This window comes from Mytilus galloprovincialis, chromosome 2 (assembly GCF_965363235.1).
Source record: "Mytilus galloprovincialis chromosome 2, xbMytGall1.hap1.1, whole genome shotgun sequence".
NCBI classification, from domain to species: Eukaryota; Metazoa; Mollusca; class Bivalvia; order Mytilida; family Mytilidae; genus Mytilus; species Mytilus galloprovincialis.
The window spans coordinates 35,383,608-35,399,454 of record NC_134839.1 but is presented as its reverse complement, the minus strand read 5'-3'; the positions used below and the strand labels follow the sequence as shown (position 1 = coordinate 35,399,454).

Genomic DNA, 15,847 nt, shown 5'->3' with positions numbered 1-15,847 from the left:
GATACTTGGAATCTTGCGCAGTGCCTCATTACAAGCTCTGGTCATCATTTTTTACAATGAATTGAAATATATTGTTATGCATGTCAGAGCAAAGCCTCTAAAGAGATATAGAGAAGCTGTAATAAAACCCTTTGGTTATTGCAGGAATATATTTTCTGTAGTAACATAAGTGTACTATGCATGATTGATAAACTATGAGCTGTTCGTCCCCTATTACAGTAGAAAATTCAATAAACAAGAGGCTGTCACAACGACAGCAAACCGGATTTATTAATATTTATTTGTGTCCTGGCAATATCACAAGAACCATTACTGATGAATGGTGAAAGTGAAAATCGTCAATATCAAATTTGACCTCCATTTTGTCATCAGTATCAACATATTAAAATTTGAAATCTTAGATTGAATGGTTCATGAGTAAATGCAACAATGTGAATGGAAACGCCATTTTACAATCTTTCAAGAACCATAACGCCTGAACGGTAAAAGTCAAAATCGTCATTTTTTAACTTGACCTCTATTTTGTCATCAGTAACAACATATAAAAATTTCAAAAGCTTTGGTTGAATGGTTCATGAGAAAATGCACGGACACGACTGGAAACACCATTTTTCAATCTTTCAAGAACCACAACTCCTGAACGGTAAAGGTCAAAATCTTCATTATTGAACTTGACTTCTATTTTGTCATCAGTTACAACATATTAAAATTTGGGAAGCTTTGGTAGAACAGTTCATGCATAAATGCACGGACACAACTGGAAACTCCATTTTTCAATCTTTCAAGAACCATAACTCCTGAACAGTAAAAGTCAAAATCGTCATTATTTAACTTGACCTCCATTTTGTCATCAGTAACAACATATTAAAATTTGGGAAGCTTTGGTAGAACAGTTCATGCGTAAATGCACGGACACGACTGAAAACTCCATTTTTCAATCTTTCAAGAACCATAACTCCTGAACGGTAAAAGTCAAAATCGCCATTATTGAACTTGACCTTCATTTAGTTGTCAGTAACAACATATTAAAATTTTAAAAGCTTTGGCTGAACGGTTCATGAGTTAATGCACGGACAACATTTGATTGCCGCCCGCCCGACCGCCCGGCCGCCCGACTGCCCTACCGCCCGGCCACCCGCCGAGCATCCCCAAATCAATAACCGACATTTTTGTCACAAAAATCCGGTTAAAAATAAAAATAACGTTAAAATTTCCCAATTTTTCATTGTACTAAAAATATAATGAACTTAAAATCATTCAAAATTATTTTTTTTCGCGTTTTTGAATTTATGGATCTGCGCAGAAATCGACTTCCGTTTCCGGTCTTGTTTGCATGAGACTTTGAATAAAATGTATATTTATCAGTCTAAGAAAGGAACTTAATACTAATTCCTTTTTAAAAATCAGTCTAAGAAAGGAACTTAATACTAATTCATTTTTAAAAGTTGTTTGTTATAAAAAAAAAAAACGTCACCTGATGACAGCGTTTCTTTGTTTACATTAAATATGATGTCATAACTTAAATAATATGACAGCGTTTCTTTGTTTACATTAAATATGACCATGATGACATCATAACTTAAATAATGTCACAACTAAAATCCCTAACAACAGAACCAAAATTGGAAATGTTACGGTATTTCCTTTTCTCTTTTGAAAATGTTTGATTTTTAAAAAAAATCATACAGACTTCGTTCCCATTCACAGGTAATGCCTGCCTTATATCATCTTTGCAAAGATTAGTAAGAAAAATTTAACAAAATAAAGGTTGTATATATATTTTTCCCTTTGAAACATTTAACATACATATGTTATCACAGTTTTTTGATAATTTAGCCCACAATAACAACATGTTTTTTATTTTCTCTAATAACTTATTTAAGTTATACCCTTGACTGTACACTATGCTGTTGCAAATTTACCGGTACAGGCCTCTACATTAACATTTTTTCTAACTTGTCCCTTCGGACAAGTGGCAAGAAAATCAGCTTGTCCGAACTCTTAACTCACTTGTCCGAATTCATAATTGAAAATCTAACATATTGATGATTTATGCAATAATAACACTTGGGCTTTGATTGTACCTAATAAAAGGAGCATTTTGTAATGTTATATGAATACCGCATCAAAATACATTTCATTATTTCAGAATGAAAGTTTTTTTGCAAGACTGTGTTCTCTGACTCAATGTCACTATAATTTGTCAATCATAAAATCATCATTTCTTCCAAAACCACTACGTTCCCCTATGGACCTATTCATTCTTTAGTAGTAGTAAGGGTTAAACCAAGGATGTAAATACACCTGGCCACCTTGAACATGTATATGAGTAAACCTTTTTAATTTATTAATGATGTCAAAACAAGTTTTTACAATTTATTTTGATTTGTATTATACATTGATATATGATCATGAAGTACATACACATTTCACTAAAAAATCTGCTTTTTAAGATTTTTTTTTTTTTTTTCATCTTAAATTTTTATATCATAGATCTTATCAAATAAAACCTCTTTTAATGTATTGTTATGCATAAAAGCAAAATCAAATGAAACAAACTTTAATTTAATATTTTAAAGTTTAGGTAAAACTCCATATGGAGGTGCTCCTAATTCAAGGAAGCTTATACTAAGAAGATACATTAACATTGGTTTCTTTCCCCTTACTTATATCCCCCTGGTCAATGGCTGCCAGCACGTTCAATACTCCAAATCAGAGACATATTATACAAGTTTTATATGTCTCTGGTTCAATCAATGAATAATTATTTCATTAAGTATGATCAATAAAACAATCATTCATATTTTTGGGAATGTATAAGTCTTGAATTTGATCTATTTTTATCTGACCTTGATTTTTCACTTGTCCCATCGGACAAGTGGTATGGTGAATCTACTTGCCCGACACCTGTGTCCACTTGTCCAGGACAATCGGACAAACGTTAATGTCGAGCCCTGCGGTATCGGGATCGTTCGCCCTGATTACATGTTCGCCCTAGGTTCGTTCGCACTGAGTTTGTTTGCCCTGGTAATCCGTTCGCCCTGGGTTCGTTCGCCCTATTTTCATTTATGTATGATATATATATATATGTATATGTTATATACATGTATTATATATTTTATATTTAAAATTTATAATGAAAGAAATATATATTTATATATATGGACCATAATTTGGTATTCGGCCTTTGGTTTCTTTTTGTATCCTTTTTTATAAGTTCTAAAACTTTAACTTTTATTCTGTGGGTTGTGTTGGTGTTAGAATAGTATTAATGGAACAATTGAGTTTTTCAAGAAAAAAATAATACATTTTGATTCACCGTTTACATGACAAGAAACCAAACAGGAAACCAATCTTTATTTTCTTTATTTTGTACAATATATTTGAAAAGACATAAATGAACACCATTACTAGTGTTACTTGCTTCATGTTAATATTTAAAATTTATTTTCAATGTTTAATTAAAGTTTTTTTTAAACGCGATAGGAAACCATAAGAAACAGAAAGCATTTTTTTAGTTTTATTTTATTGCAAAATCTGCTTAAAATAGTCAGAACAGTATACTTTTTCTTAAAATCCATCTTAAATGTAACAGTATTATAAAACTCCTAAATATGTGCTTGTTTTGAAAACAATTAGTACAATTTATTCAGAAATTTCCATATTTTCTTCATTGATACAGGATACCATAATCGTTGTATCTTGATGTTTTAGCCAAAAAAAATGTATTTATATTTGGTTTTGAAATTCCAGTTATATACAATTTATTCCAAATCTTTGGCAATGTAAAATTCTTTAAATCCAGTAAAGAAAAAAACTTTCAACTTGGAATTAAAATCTTTAAAATAGGCACCATGTGATATTTGTGACCTGTACACCATCTACATGGTTTCCACATTTTAACCTACTTTAGTGGGCTAAAATCAATAAAGTACTTCCTTTCAAGTCATGCATGGTAAAAGTTTACTTCTCCTTTGACAAGTTTATTGCGTTTCTGAAAAGTGTTTGCAGAACATGAATAAAAAAAAATAATTAAAAATTGTGACAAAGATGCATGTACCAACTTTGTACATTCCAAGTGTAACGGTATATTAACATGTATTTTTTATTAAGTTATCTTTATTCACCTAAAATATCCAGTAATATTTACTGCTGAGGCAAAATCAATCCAACGAGCATCGGCACAATGATAAGAGACGTAATGTCGATTGAATTTTCCAAGGACCCTTTACATCGTTATCAGGAAACAAAGTGTGTCAAAACGTCTGTCAATTCTGAAATCGATTTTGTCAAGTCATTGGGCATTTATTTTCACACAAGATCGTATGTAACATTATGCACATAGGAAAAACAATAGACCCCCGGTGCAATCTCTTTGAAAATTGTATTTTCCTTTTTTAAACAAGACGAAACAAGTCTACAGATTATGTTTGCTAACCGTTGGAAACAAAAACAATGTTTAGACCTAGTATTTCATACATCCGGCCGTAAGGGCGTGATCACATGTTAGTCACATGTTTCACATATGACCGGAAATGATTAGAACTTAACGACAAAAACAATTTTAATAAAAAAAGGAAATAACTGGACTTCTGTTTCGTTTGAAATGTAACGCATAACGATAACGTCATTTTCTAACTTAATTATTACGAAGAACAAAACTAGAATGTAAATCATCTCTGATTTACCTGTTTGAACATCTCGCGAGAGTTCATATTTGCATATTGTTATAAAGAATTCTATTACAACAAAGCAGATTTCATCATCTAAAATTTGCGTTACGAAATTGGAAACCAAAGTAACGCTAGTGTTCTTACACCTGCTACAGAAATACTTATAGTTCTCTGCATTTTCTTTTGACTATTCTTATTGGTCGATGTTCTTTATTATTTGAAAGCAAAAGTTACGAATTTGCCGGTGACGATTATCTATAAATCAGTCAGCGTTATGCACTTCAGAAGCGAAAAGTAACGCGAGAAACGACACAAAAATACTGTCGTATAATCTTTGAAATTTGTTAATTTCAATTTTTTTTCTAGGGAAGAGTAGCATACACTTGTATGTTGATAAAAATAAAGGCATCTTTAGATGTAGTTACAACTTTTCTTACAGTAATACACATTTTTATCACTTATCTATCGTTATAGGAAACGAGCCCAATAGCAAATTATGGTCCATATTAAAATTGTAGACTGACTTCAACATATTCAATTAAATACACACAACACAACACTATACTAAAAAATAAAAATCGTAAATATTTGGCGAAATTGTAGACTGACTTCAACATATTCAATTAAATACACACAATACAACACTATAATGAAAAATAAAAGTCAGGGCGAACATACCCGCCGGGTCAGGGCGAACGGTCTCAAGGTGAAACGGAACTAGGGCGAACAGTAACTAGGGCGAATCGAAATAAGGGCGGACGGACCCGGATTCAAATTTACCCCCCGCCGCCCCCCCCTCCCCCCCCCCCCACCTGAGAAAAAAAATAAAATATAACAAATGTTGAATCCATAATTACCTTGAGATTAAATGTTTAACTACAAAAGGTACTAAATAGCAGTCCAAAATTTTAATTTATAATAAAATTTAGAATGGAAATGGGGAATATGCCAAAGAGACAACAACCCGACTTGTTTACTTTTTTTTGTCTTGTTCAAGTTGTTGGATCAGGAATGATGAAAATGTCAATTATAAAATTTAATAAATAAATGACAGTTACATTTTGTAAATGTCAATCTGTCACATCAAGAAACACAATAAATTACCTCTAATTTCAGCTCATGTATTCTACACTGACTAGAAGAAACACAAAAAGCTATAAAAACAGTTAGTTTAAAGACTGTCATCGTCATGTTTGTCTATTCATCATACTACTTTAGCTTCTGTAATTCCAATCTGTTACAGTTCTTTCCATTGGTCGATATAAATTAGCGAGTTTAAGTAAACTCCCCAAAATACTATACATATAGGAGAGACAGCAGCGTACTGTTATTTCTGTAAAAAGAGATAACAGCCGTCTCGCAAATCACTTTCGCTCCCATTCACATTTACCCCTTTCGTGTTTTCAGCCAGGTTTTTTTGGCACTATTTCAAAAGGTTAATAGTCTTTAGTATATCGCTATGATAATGTAAGAACTAAACTTTTGCGGATTTGTCTCGTTCCCGGAATCCGACCGAGGATTAGAACAGATATTATACTTCCTGTGAAAAGCAAAGCTCGCATGTAAAATAAAAAAAATGTTCTCTTACAGAATTTTCGCAAATAGAGCATCGAGTCAATATTTAAACAAGGGTAATATACATTAGATAAAATACATTTAATAATCCAGTTTTGGTTTCCAAGGGATATAAGGTTATAGCAAAAAAAGAAAGAAAATTCAATAAACAACATGGATAAATGACAGAAATACACCTTATCGCTAATCCCGGCTGACCCGGCCGCTTGAACTTTTGACGCATACAATAATCACTTTTCCATTGTGGCGTCAGATATTTTGTTTTGCAACGTTAAAATTTTACCGGAACCTGTGTGATATCCAGTAATGGCAGAAAAACAGCGATATTAAAGGTGTATTGAGTAAACCTGGCAAAATCTTTCAACATTGGAATCACACCTTTTTTTTTTTGTTAAGCTTTCCCACACGATTTTCAAGGTATCAGATCTGTTCGCTCTCAATAATGTATGAACCCAAAATATAAATAAATCATAATCTTTCGATCAGTTTAATTGAAGTCTTCTTCTACTATATATTATAATGACCGCCTTTAACACGTTGAAGTTTACGTCACTTGTACTGCGCATTGCTTTGTGAAGATAAATATAACAAATTTGTGATAATAAACAAAACAACAATTTCAATGAATTTTTTACATAGTGGTAGTGCATATTTTTAATTTATTATTTATAAATATTAAGATAAAACTATTTCATACGTCGGGTTGTTGTCTCTTTGGCACATTCCCCATTTCCATTCTCAATTTTATAATATACTGATAATACAGTATACATGGTATAATTATTTGTCCATTAAGAAAGCTTGAAGACAGTGATACTATGAAGAGGTCTAGTACATGTGCATTTTTACCTGTATATTGTTGAACCAGTATAATTAATTGTCATGTTTGTTGTAGCTTTAAGACAGTGTAGTGGTTTGAAGGGATGTAATTCACAGATCAGGAAGATACATACAAGTAGACAATGCAATGGGCTAGCATCTGGTAAACTGCAGGAATTACAGTCAGAATTTAATCTGCAGATTAAAATGGAAAAAGATGAAGGTAAAAAAAACCGGATCAGGTTATTTAAAGTTAAAAAGAGTCTGATATCTTACAGCTTATATATATATATATCATGTATATGAAGGTATATCTTTACAAATGCACACACATGTAAATTGTATATAAATGCTCCAACTCAGAATATGGACAATTTTATGTTTGACAATTTGACACCATCAAAATCATTCAGGGAAGTTGCCAAAGTTCTGATTCTATATTTATCAATTTCACCTCCATGACCTCTTAGGTCAGAGACCACAGTCATTTCATAGTGCATTGCTTTTGGACAATTAATGAAAATTTAGAAAATCCCAACTCTTACTCAGTGTGGGTTCTCAATAATATTTTGCAGGGATGGGGTAATTGAAAATGTAATGGTAATTAAGTGTAATGCATTACAATTTTCCATGTAATTGAATGTAATGTGTAATTGAGCATTTTTTCAATTACATGTAATGGTAATTTAATTAATTACAATGAAAAAAGCATGTAATGCTCAATTACTTTTGAATTACATTTGAATTACATGTACTTTTATGGTGTTAATGATACAGATTTATTTTCAATAATATGAATGGTAAAATTATATATATTTTTCAAATCTTGATATCACATACTTTTTTAAATATATGAAGTCTGTAATTTATTCTGAAGTTTTTTCTTTAACCTACAGATTTTTTTTCTGAATATATATTCATATTATCTAAAAAAAATGTGAGAATTTTATAACAGTGTTGTTCAGTTTTTAAGAAAGATCTTTAACTAAAGAGATTGATAAGTAACTAATCACCTTGTTAATATAAACAAAAACAAAACAAAATGTGTGAAAAATCTTTCTTAGACAGTTCATTTAGAATTTAAAATCACTGTATACAATCATTTTGTCAAATTAATAGACACAAAAAGGATTATGAAAATGAAAATAAACCGCTGTAAAAACAAACAGCAATTAATCAGATTAAAATGCTCAGGGACATGCCTCTATTAAATGTATTTTATCTAATTAGCAAAATATTGCTAATATTTAGACATTATTTACATTGTTTGTACCAAAAATATTTTTAATATTGTAACAAGCATACTTTTAAATATTTTCATAGTAAAAAAAAGAAAAAAATTGATTTATTTATAATTTCTTAATTTATATTATGTTTAATTTAAATGACTTCATTTCTGAGATGTCAAAATACCCCTTAATGTATTGGCAAGTTAATATGAACAAATTCCATGTGCAATCAACACATTTTTTTTTATCATGGAAGTATATTAATTAGATATAGGAAGATGTGGTGTGAGTTCCAATGAGACAACTCTCCATCCAAATAACAATTTTAAAAAAAGTAAAGCATTATAGGTCAATGTACGGCCTTCACCACAGAGCCTTGGCTCACACCGAACAACAAGCTATAAAGGGCCCCAAAATTACTAGTGTAAAACCATTCAAACGGGAAAACCAACGTTCTAATCTTTATAAAATAAAAAAACGAGAAACGAGAAACACGTATAAATTACATAAACAAACAACAACTACTGTCATGACTGTACATCAGATTCCTGACTTAGGACAGGTACAAACATTTGCAGCGGGATTACTTCAATGTTCTTATAAAGCAACATCTGTAACATTAGCTCCTGTCAAAAGACTATTTAGAAGTGATTTCAAAGTGTTCAGACCAGGGGGTTGTAGACTTAATGAAAATAACATTAAAATTACAAATGATCATCAAATGCAACCCTTACTATGCTTACATGAATAGTTTACACATGCGTTATATATACATATATAATATTGATAAAAAATATTATGATGAAATGTAATATGTAATTTAATTAATTACTTTAGTAAAGTAATTGTAATTTAATTAATTACATTTCAAAAACAGTGTAATGTGTAATTGATGTAATTGATCATTTTTGCAATGTAATGTGTAATTTAATTAATTACATTCCAATGTAATTGACCCCAAGTCTGATATTTTGACAGTGTAGTCACTAGTGTACTACTTTTGGGACAAATTATATCAAAATTATAGAAAACTTATCAGCTCTAACTCAAAATATGGACAATTTTATGATAGGGGGTCTTGAAATCTTTTGACAGCTTCCGAAGTGCTAATTTTAACCTTTTTCCGCTGGACCAAATCACTGCTTTCTTTAAAATTCATGACCAAAATATTTTTACAGTGTCATATTGTCCAAATTGCCTTTTGCAGATATTTCTCTTTCACTGCAATCATGTCTTGCTTCTCTTTATTTGAAGGTTTTTCAGCAATTGATTTGAATCTTACAGAATTTTATTTTTATCAATGTAGTTGTAAGATGTTTAAAAGAAACACGTTGCTGATCATGCTGATTTAGACTTGTCAACTTTTCTCATTAAATTACAGAATGCCTTTTCGATAATTTGGGATTGAGTTTTGAGTAAACTGTTTTTTTTGCTGATTCAGTTTTCAGAAGTTAAGATTCTTTCTATATTAAAAAATAGTATCTTTTTATGCCCCTTCCGTAGCAGGGTTTCCATTCTCTAACTTGAGTTTGCCTCAACCAAATGAATTCAATGCTTATGACCACAAAATACAGATCAAATTTGAATTTTGGCCATGTTGGTGGGGTCTGTTTAACTATTCTCTAGTTATGCCCTGTATAGATGGGGGGAAAATGCAAAATTTTAGTTTCCGTTCACTTACTGAAGTTGCCTCAACCAAACTTATACACTGCTTATTACCACAAAACACAGATTTAGTTGAATTTTGGTGGCATCAACTTAACCATTATCGAGTTATAAATCGAAAAAAATGCAAAATGTTTAGTTTTGGTTCTGTAACTTAAGTTTGCCCCAACCAAACACTTTGAAACCTATACACAATACTGATTACCACAAAACTCAGATCAAGTACAAATTTGGGTAGCGTCTGACGATCACTTTCATCATTCTTGAGTTATGTCCCTTTATAATGTTGTATGCAAGTGAGGGCATCATCTGTGTCCATGTGGATACATTTTCCTTTTTTTTTGAAAGTGAATTTCATGAATTCAACTGAAAAGAATATCAAACTATTTATTTTACTGAATACCCTTTTGATGACTTTGAATATCAAAATATTTATTTTACTGAATACCCTTTTGATGACTTTGAAGATCAAACTATTTATTTTACTGAATACCCTTTTGATGACTTTGAAGATCAAACTATTTATTTTACTGAATACCCTTTTGATGACTTTGAAGATCAAAATATTTATTTTACTGAATACCCTTTTGGTGACTTTGAAGATCAAACTATTTATTTTACTGAATACCCTTTTGATGACCTTGAATATCAAAATATTTATTTTACTGAATACCCTTTTGATGACTTTGAAGATCAAATTATTTATTTTACTGAATACCCTTTTGATGACTTTGAATATCAAACTATTTATTTTACTGAATACCCTTTTGATGACCTTGAATATCAAAATATTTATTTTACTGAATACCCTTTTGGTGACTTTGAAGATCAAACTATTTATTTTACTGAATACCCTTTTGGTGACTTTGAAGATCAAATTATTTATTTTACTGAATACCCTTCTAATGACTTTGAATATCAAACTATTTATTTTACAGAATACCCTTTTGATGACCTTGAATATCAAACTATTTATTTTACTGAATACCCTTTTGGTGACTTTGAAGATCAAACTATTTATTTTACTGAATACCCTTTTGGTGACTTTGAAGATCAAATTATTTATTTTACTGAATGCCCTTCTAATGACTTTGAATATCAAACTATTTATTTTACAGAATACCCTTTTGATGACCTTGAATATCAAACTATTTATTTTACTGAATACCCTTTTGGTGACTTTGAAGATCAAACTATTTATTTTACTGAATACCCTTTTGATGACTGAATATCAAACTATTTATTTTACTGAATACCCTTTTGATGACTGAAGATCAAATTATTTATTTTACTGAATACTCTTTTGATGACTTTGAACATGTTGAATATCTAACTATTTATTTTACTGAATACCCTTTTGATGACTTTGAATATCAAACTATTTATTTTACTGAATACCCTTTTGGTGACTTTGAAGATCAAATTATTTATTTTACTGAATACCCTTCTAATGACTTTGAATATCAAACTATTTATTTTACTGAATACCCTTTTGATGACTTTGGAATCAAATTATTTATTTTACTGAATACTCTTTTGATGACTTTGAACATGTTGAATATCTAACTATTTATTTTACTGAATATCCTTTTGATGACTTTGAAGATCAAACTATCTATTTTACTAAATACCCTTTTAATGACTTTGAATATCAAACTATTTATTTTACTGAATACCCTTTTGGTGACTTTGAATATCAAACTATTTATTTTACTGAATACCCTTTTGGTGACTTTGAAGATCAAACTATTTATTTTACTAAATACCCTTTTGATGACTGAAGATCAAACTATTTATTTTACTGAATACTCTTTTGATGACTTTGAACATGTTGAATATCTAACTATTTATTTTACTGAATACCCTTTTGATGACTTTGAATATCAAACTATTTATTTTACTGAATACCCTTTTGATGACTGAAGATCAAACTATTTATTTTACAGAATACCCTTTTGATGACTTTGGAATCAAATTATTTATTTTACTGATTACCCTTCTAATGACTTTGAATATCAAACTATTTATTTTACAGAATACCCTTTTGATGACTTTGAATATCAAACTATTTATTTTACTGAATACCCTTTTGGTGACTTTGAAGATCAAATTATTTATTTTACTGAATACCCTTCTAATGACTTTGAATATCAAACTATTTATTTTACAGAATACCCTTTTGATGACCTTGAATATCAAACTATTTATTTTACTGAATACCCTTTTGGTGACTTTGAAGATCAAACTATTTATTTTACTGAATACCCTTTTGGTGACTTTGAAGATCAAATTATTTATTTTACTGAATACCCTTCTAATGACTTTGAATATCAAACTATTTATTTTACTGAATACCCTTTTGATGACTTTGGAATCAAATTATTTATTTTACTGAATACTCTTTTGATGACTTTGAACATGTTGAATATCTAACTATTTATTTTACTGAATATCCTTTTGATGACTTTGAAGATCAAACTATCTATTTTACTAAATACCCTTTTAATGACTTTGAATATCAAACTATTTATTTTACTGAATACCCTTTTGGTGACTTTGAAGATCAAACTATCTATTTTACTGAATACCCTTCTAATGACTTTGAATATCAAACTATTTATTTTACTAAATACCCTTTTGATGACTTTGAATATCAAACTATCTATTTTACTGAATACCCTTTTGATGACTTTGGAATCAAATTATTTATTTTACTGAATACTCTTTTGATGACTTTGAACATGTTGAATATCTAACTATTTATTTTACTGAATACCCTTTTGATGACTTTGAATATCAAACTATTTATTTTACTGAATACCCTTTTGATGACTTTGGAATCAAATTATTTATTTTACTGAATACTCTTTTGATGACTTTGAACATGTTGAATATCTAACTATTTATTTTACTGAATACCCTTTTGATGACTTTGAATATCAAACTATTTATTTTACTGAATACCCTTTTGGTGACCTTGAAGATCAAACTATTTATTTTACTGAATATCCTTTTGATGACTTTGAAGATCAAACTATTTATTTTACTGAATACCCTTTTGGTGACTTTGGAATCAAATTAATTATTTTACTGAATACCCTTTTGATGACTTTGAACATGTTGAAGATCAAACTATTTATTTTACTGAATATCCTTTTGATGACTTTGAATATCAAACTATTTATTTTACTGAATACCCTTTTGGTGACTTTGAAGATCAAACTATTTATTTTACTGAATACCCTTTTGGTGACTTTGAAGATCAAATTATTTATTTTACTGAATACCCTTCTAATGACTTTGAATATCAAACTATTTATTTTACTGAATACCCTTTTGATGACTTTGGAATCAAATTATTTATTTTACTGAATACTCTTTTGATGACTTTGAACATGTTGAATATCTAACTATTTATTTTACTGAATACCCTTTTGATGACTTTGAATATCAAACTATTTATTTTACTGAATACCCTTTTGGTGACTTTGAAGATCAAATTATTTATTTTACTGAATACCCTTCTAATGACTTTGAATATCAAACTATCTATTTTACTGAATACCCTTTTGATGACTGAAGATCAAACTATCTATTTTACTGAATACCCTTTTGATGACTTTGGAATCAAATTATTTATTTTACTGATTACCCTTCTAATGACTTTGAATATCAAACTATTTATTTTACAGAATACCCTTTTGATGACTTTGAATATCAAACTATTTATTTTACTGAATACCCTTTTGGTGACTTTGAAGATCAAACTATCTATTTTACTGAATACCCTTTTGGTGACTTTGAAGATCAAATTATTTATTTTACTGAATACCCTTCTAATGACTTTGAATATCAAACTATTTATTTTACTAAATACCCTTTTGATGACTGAAGATCAAACTATTTATTTTACAGAATACCCTTTTGATGACTTTGGAATCAAATTATTTATTTTACTGAATACCCTTCTAATGACTTTGAATATCAAACTATTTATTTTACTGAATACCCTTTTGATGACTTTGGAATCAAATTATTTATTTTACTGAATACTCTTTTGATGACTTTGAACATGTTGAATATCTAACTATTTATTTTACTGAATACCCTTTTGATGACTTTGAATATCAAACTATTTATTTTACTGAATACCCTTTTGGTGACTTTGAAGATCAAACTATCTATTTTACTGAATACCCTTTTGATGACTGAAGATCAAACTATTTATTTTACTGAATACCCTTTTGGTGACTTTGAAGATCAAACTATTTATTTTACTGAATACCCTTTTGGTGACTTTGAAGATCAAACTATTTATTTTACTGAATACCCTTCTAATGACTTTGAATATCAAACTATTTATTTTACAGAATACCCTTTTGATGACTTTGAATATCAAACTATTTATTTTACTGAATACCCTTTTGGTGACTTTGAAGATCAAACTATTTATTTTACTGAATACCCTTTTGATGACTTTGGAATCAAATTATTTATTTTACTGATTACCCTTCTAATGACTTTGAATATCAAACTATTTATTTTACAGAATACCCTTTTGATGACTTTGAATATCAAACTATTTATTTTACTGAATACCCTTTTGGTGACTTTGAAGATCAAACTATCTATTTTACTGAATACCCTTTTGGTGACTTTGAAGATCAAATTATTTATTTTACTGAATACCCTTCTAATGACTTTGAATATCAAACTATTTATTTTACTAAATACCCTTTTGATGACTGAAGATAAAACTATTTATTTTACAGAATACCCTTTTGATGACTTTGAAGATGAAGCTTTGACAAGTCCAGATTTCTTTGAAGTAAAGAATATGGTGACTTTACATGATTTATTTGATGCCAGAGTTCATTTTGGTCACAAATCAGGATGTAGGAATGAATACATGACAAATTATTTGTTTGGATCACGACTTGAAGTTGATGTTTTTGATTTAGACCAAACTTTGCCATTGCTACATGATGCTTTAAATTTCATGGCTCATATTGCTTACAGGAAAGGTGTTATTCTGTTTCTAAGTAGAAATCTACAAAACATGCATCTGATTGAACAAACAGCAAAGGAATGTGGAGAATATAGCCACTGTCGTAAATGGCAGGAAAATCTGTTTACTAATTCAGTGCGACATTATCGTAGTGAAATAAGAATACCAGACCTTTGTGTTATATTTAATACTAAAGACACTACAGTGGAACAACATCAGGTAGTCAGTGAAAGTGCTAAATTATGTATACCTACTATAGGTATAGTAGACTCTGACTGTGATCCTCGCCTTATAACCTTCCCCGTACCAGGGAATGATGATACTCCAGCTACTGTTCAGTTATACTGTAGACTCTTTAAACAAGCTATCCTCAAAGGTAAAGCAGCCAGAGCCAAAGCAGAGAAACAGAAAAAATGATGTGAAAAACTAGAAAGCAATTGATAAATAAAAGTTTATTGTAATGGGTCTTAATCATGTTAAGGCGAAGTGTACGTAATTAAACTACACAATGGATTTTTTAAAAATTTTACATGTAGATTCTGCTTGTAAAAATAAATCGGAAAATAAAATAAAAAAAGGGGGTAACCGTTTTCGTTTTTGAGATACGAGCTGTTGAAGTTAACAGCATCATACACCAAAATTACAAAGGATATATAGGGAAAATCGTGAAATTCGGCAGGAATTGTTACATTTCCAAGATTTTCTATTATATTAGACAATCGATTTTTTTTTAAATTTATGAGACGATTCTAAAATGTCTGAGGAATCGATTGGTGCAAAGAAAGTCCTTAGCAACCGTGCTACTTTTCAAGCTATAACCTGTTAAAGTTGAATCTTGAGTGTAAAAAAACAAAAAACAACGACAACGTTATTGACGT

General features: G+C 29.7%; 2 protein-coding genes across 3 annotated transcripts in view; one reads left to right on the top strand and one right to left on the bottom strand.

Annotated features, from left to right (window-relative positions):
• The window catches only part of LOC143063472 (protein GPR107-like), a 33,799-nt gene extending 27,872 nt beyond the window's left edge, over positions 1-5,927 (bottom strand). For both annotated transcript variants that reach the window (XR_012975006.1, XM_076235648.1), the window contains exon 1: positions 5,778-5,927. Coding sequence is in view for 1 of the 2 variants with exons in the window: in XM_076235648.1 (XP_076091763.1) it covers positions 5,778-5,864 (87 nt within the window). In the remaining variant the exon portion in view is untranslated. The remainder of the gene's footprint in view (positions 1-5,777) is intronic.
• A 234-nt stretch (positions 5,928-6,161) lies between these two features.
• On the top strand, positions 6,162-15,440 carry LOC143063473 (small ribosomal subunit protein uS2m-like). The gene is made up of 3 exons (XM_076235649.1): positions 6,162-6,304; positions 7,144-7,290; positions 14,734-15,440. Exons 1-3 carry the CDS (start codon positions 6,250-6,252, stop codon positions 15,384-15,386), a joined length of 855 nt encoding a protein of 284 aa, XP_076091764.1. The 5' UTR covers positions 6,162-6,249; the 3' UTR covers positions 15,387-15,440.
• The last annotated feature ends 407 nt before the right edge of the window (positions 15,441-15,847 follow it).

What these genes read in the sequence shown, in the direction of transcription:
- LOC143063473 (XM_076235649.1), top strand. Translation starts at nt 6,250, where the DNA reads ATGTTCTCTTACAGAATTTTCGCAAATAGAGCATCGAGTCAATATTTA. An exon ending in GAGTCAATATTTAAACAAGG is followed by an intron (nt 6,305 to 7,143) that starts GTAATATACATT and finishes TGTTTGTTGTAG; the next exon opens with CTTTAAGACAGTGTAGTGGT. An exon ending in TAAAATGGAAAAAGATGAAG is followed by an intron (nt 7,291 to 14,733) that starts GTAAAAAAAACC and finishes TTTATTTTACAG; the next exon opens with AATACCCTTTTGATGACTTT.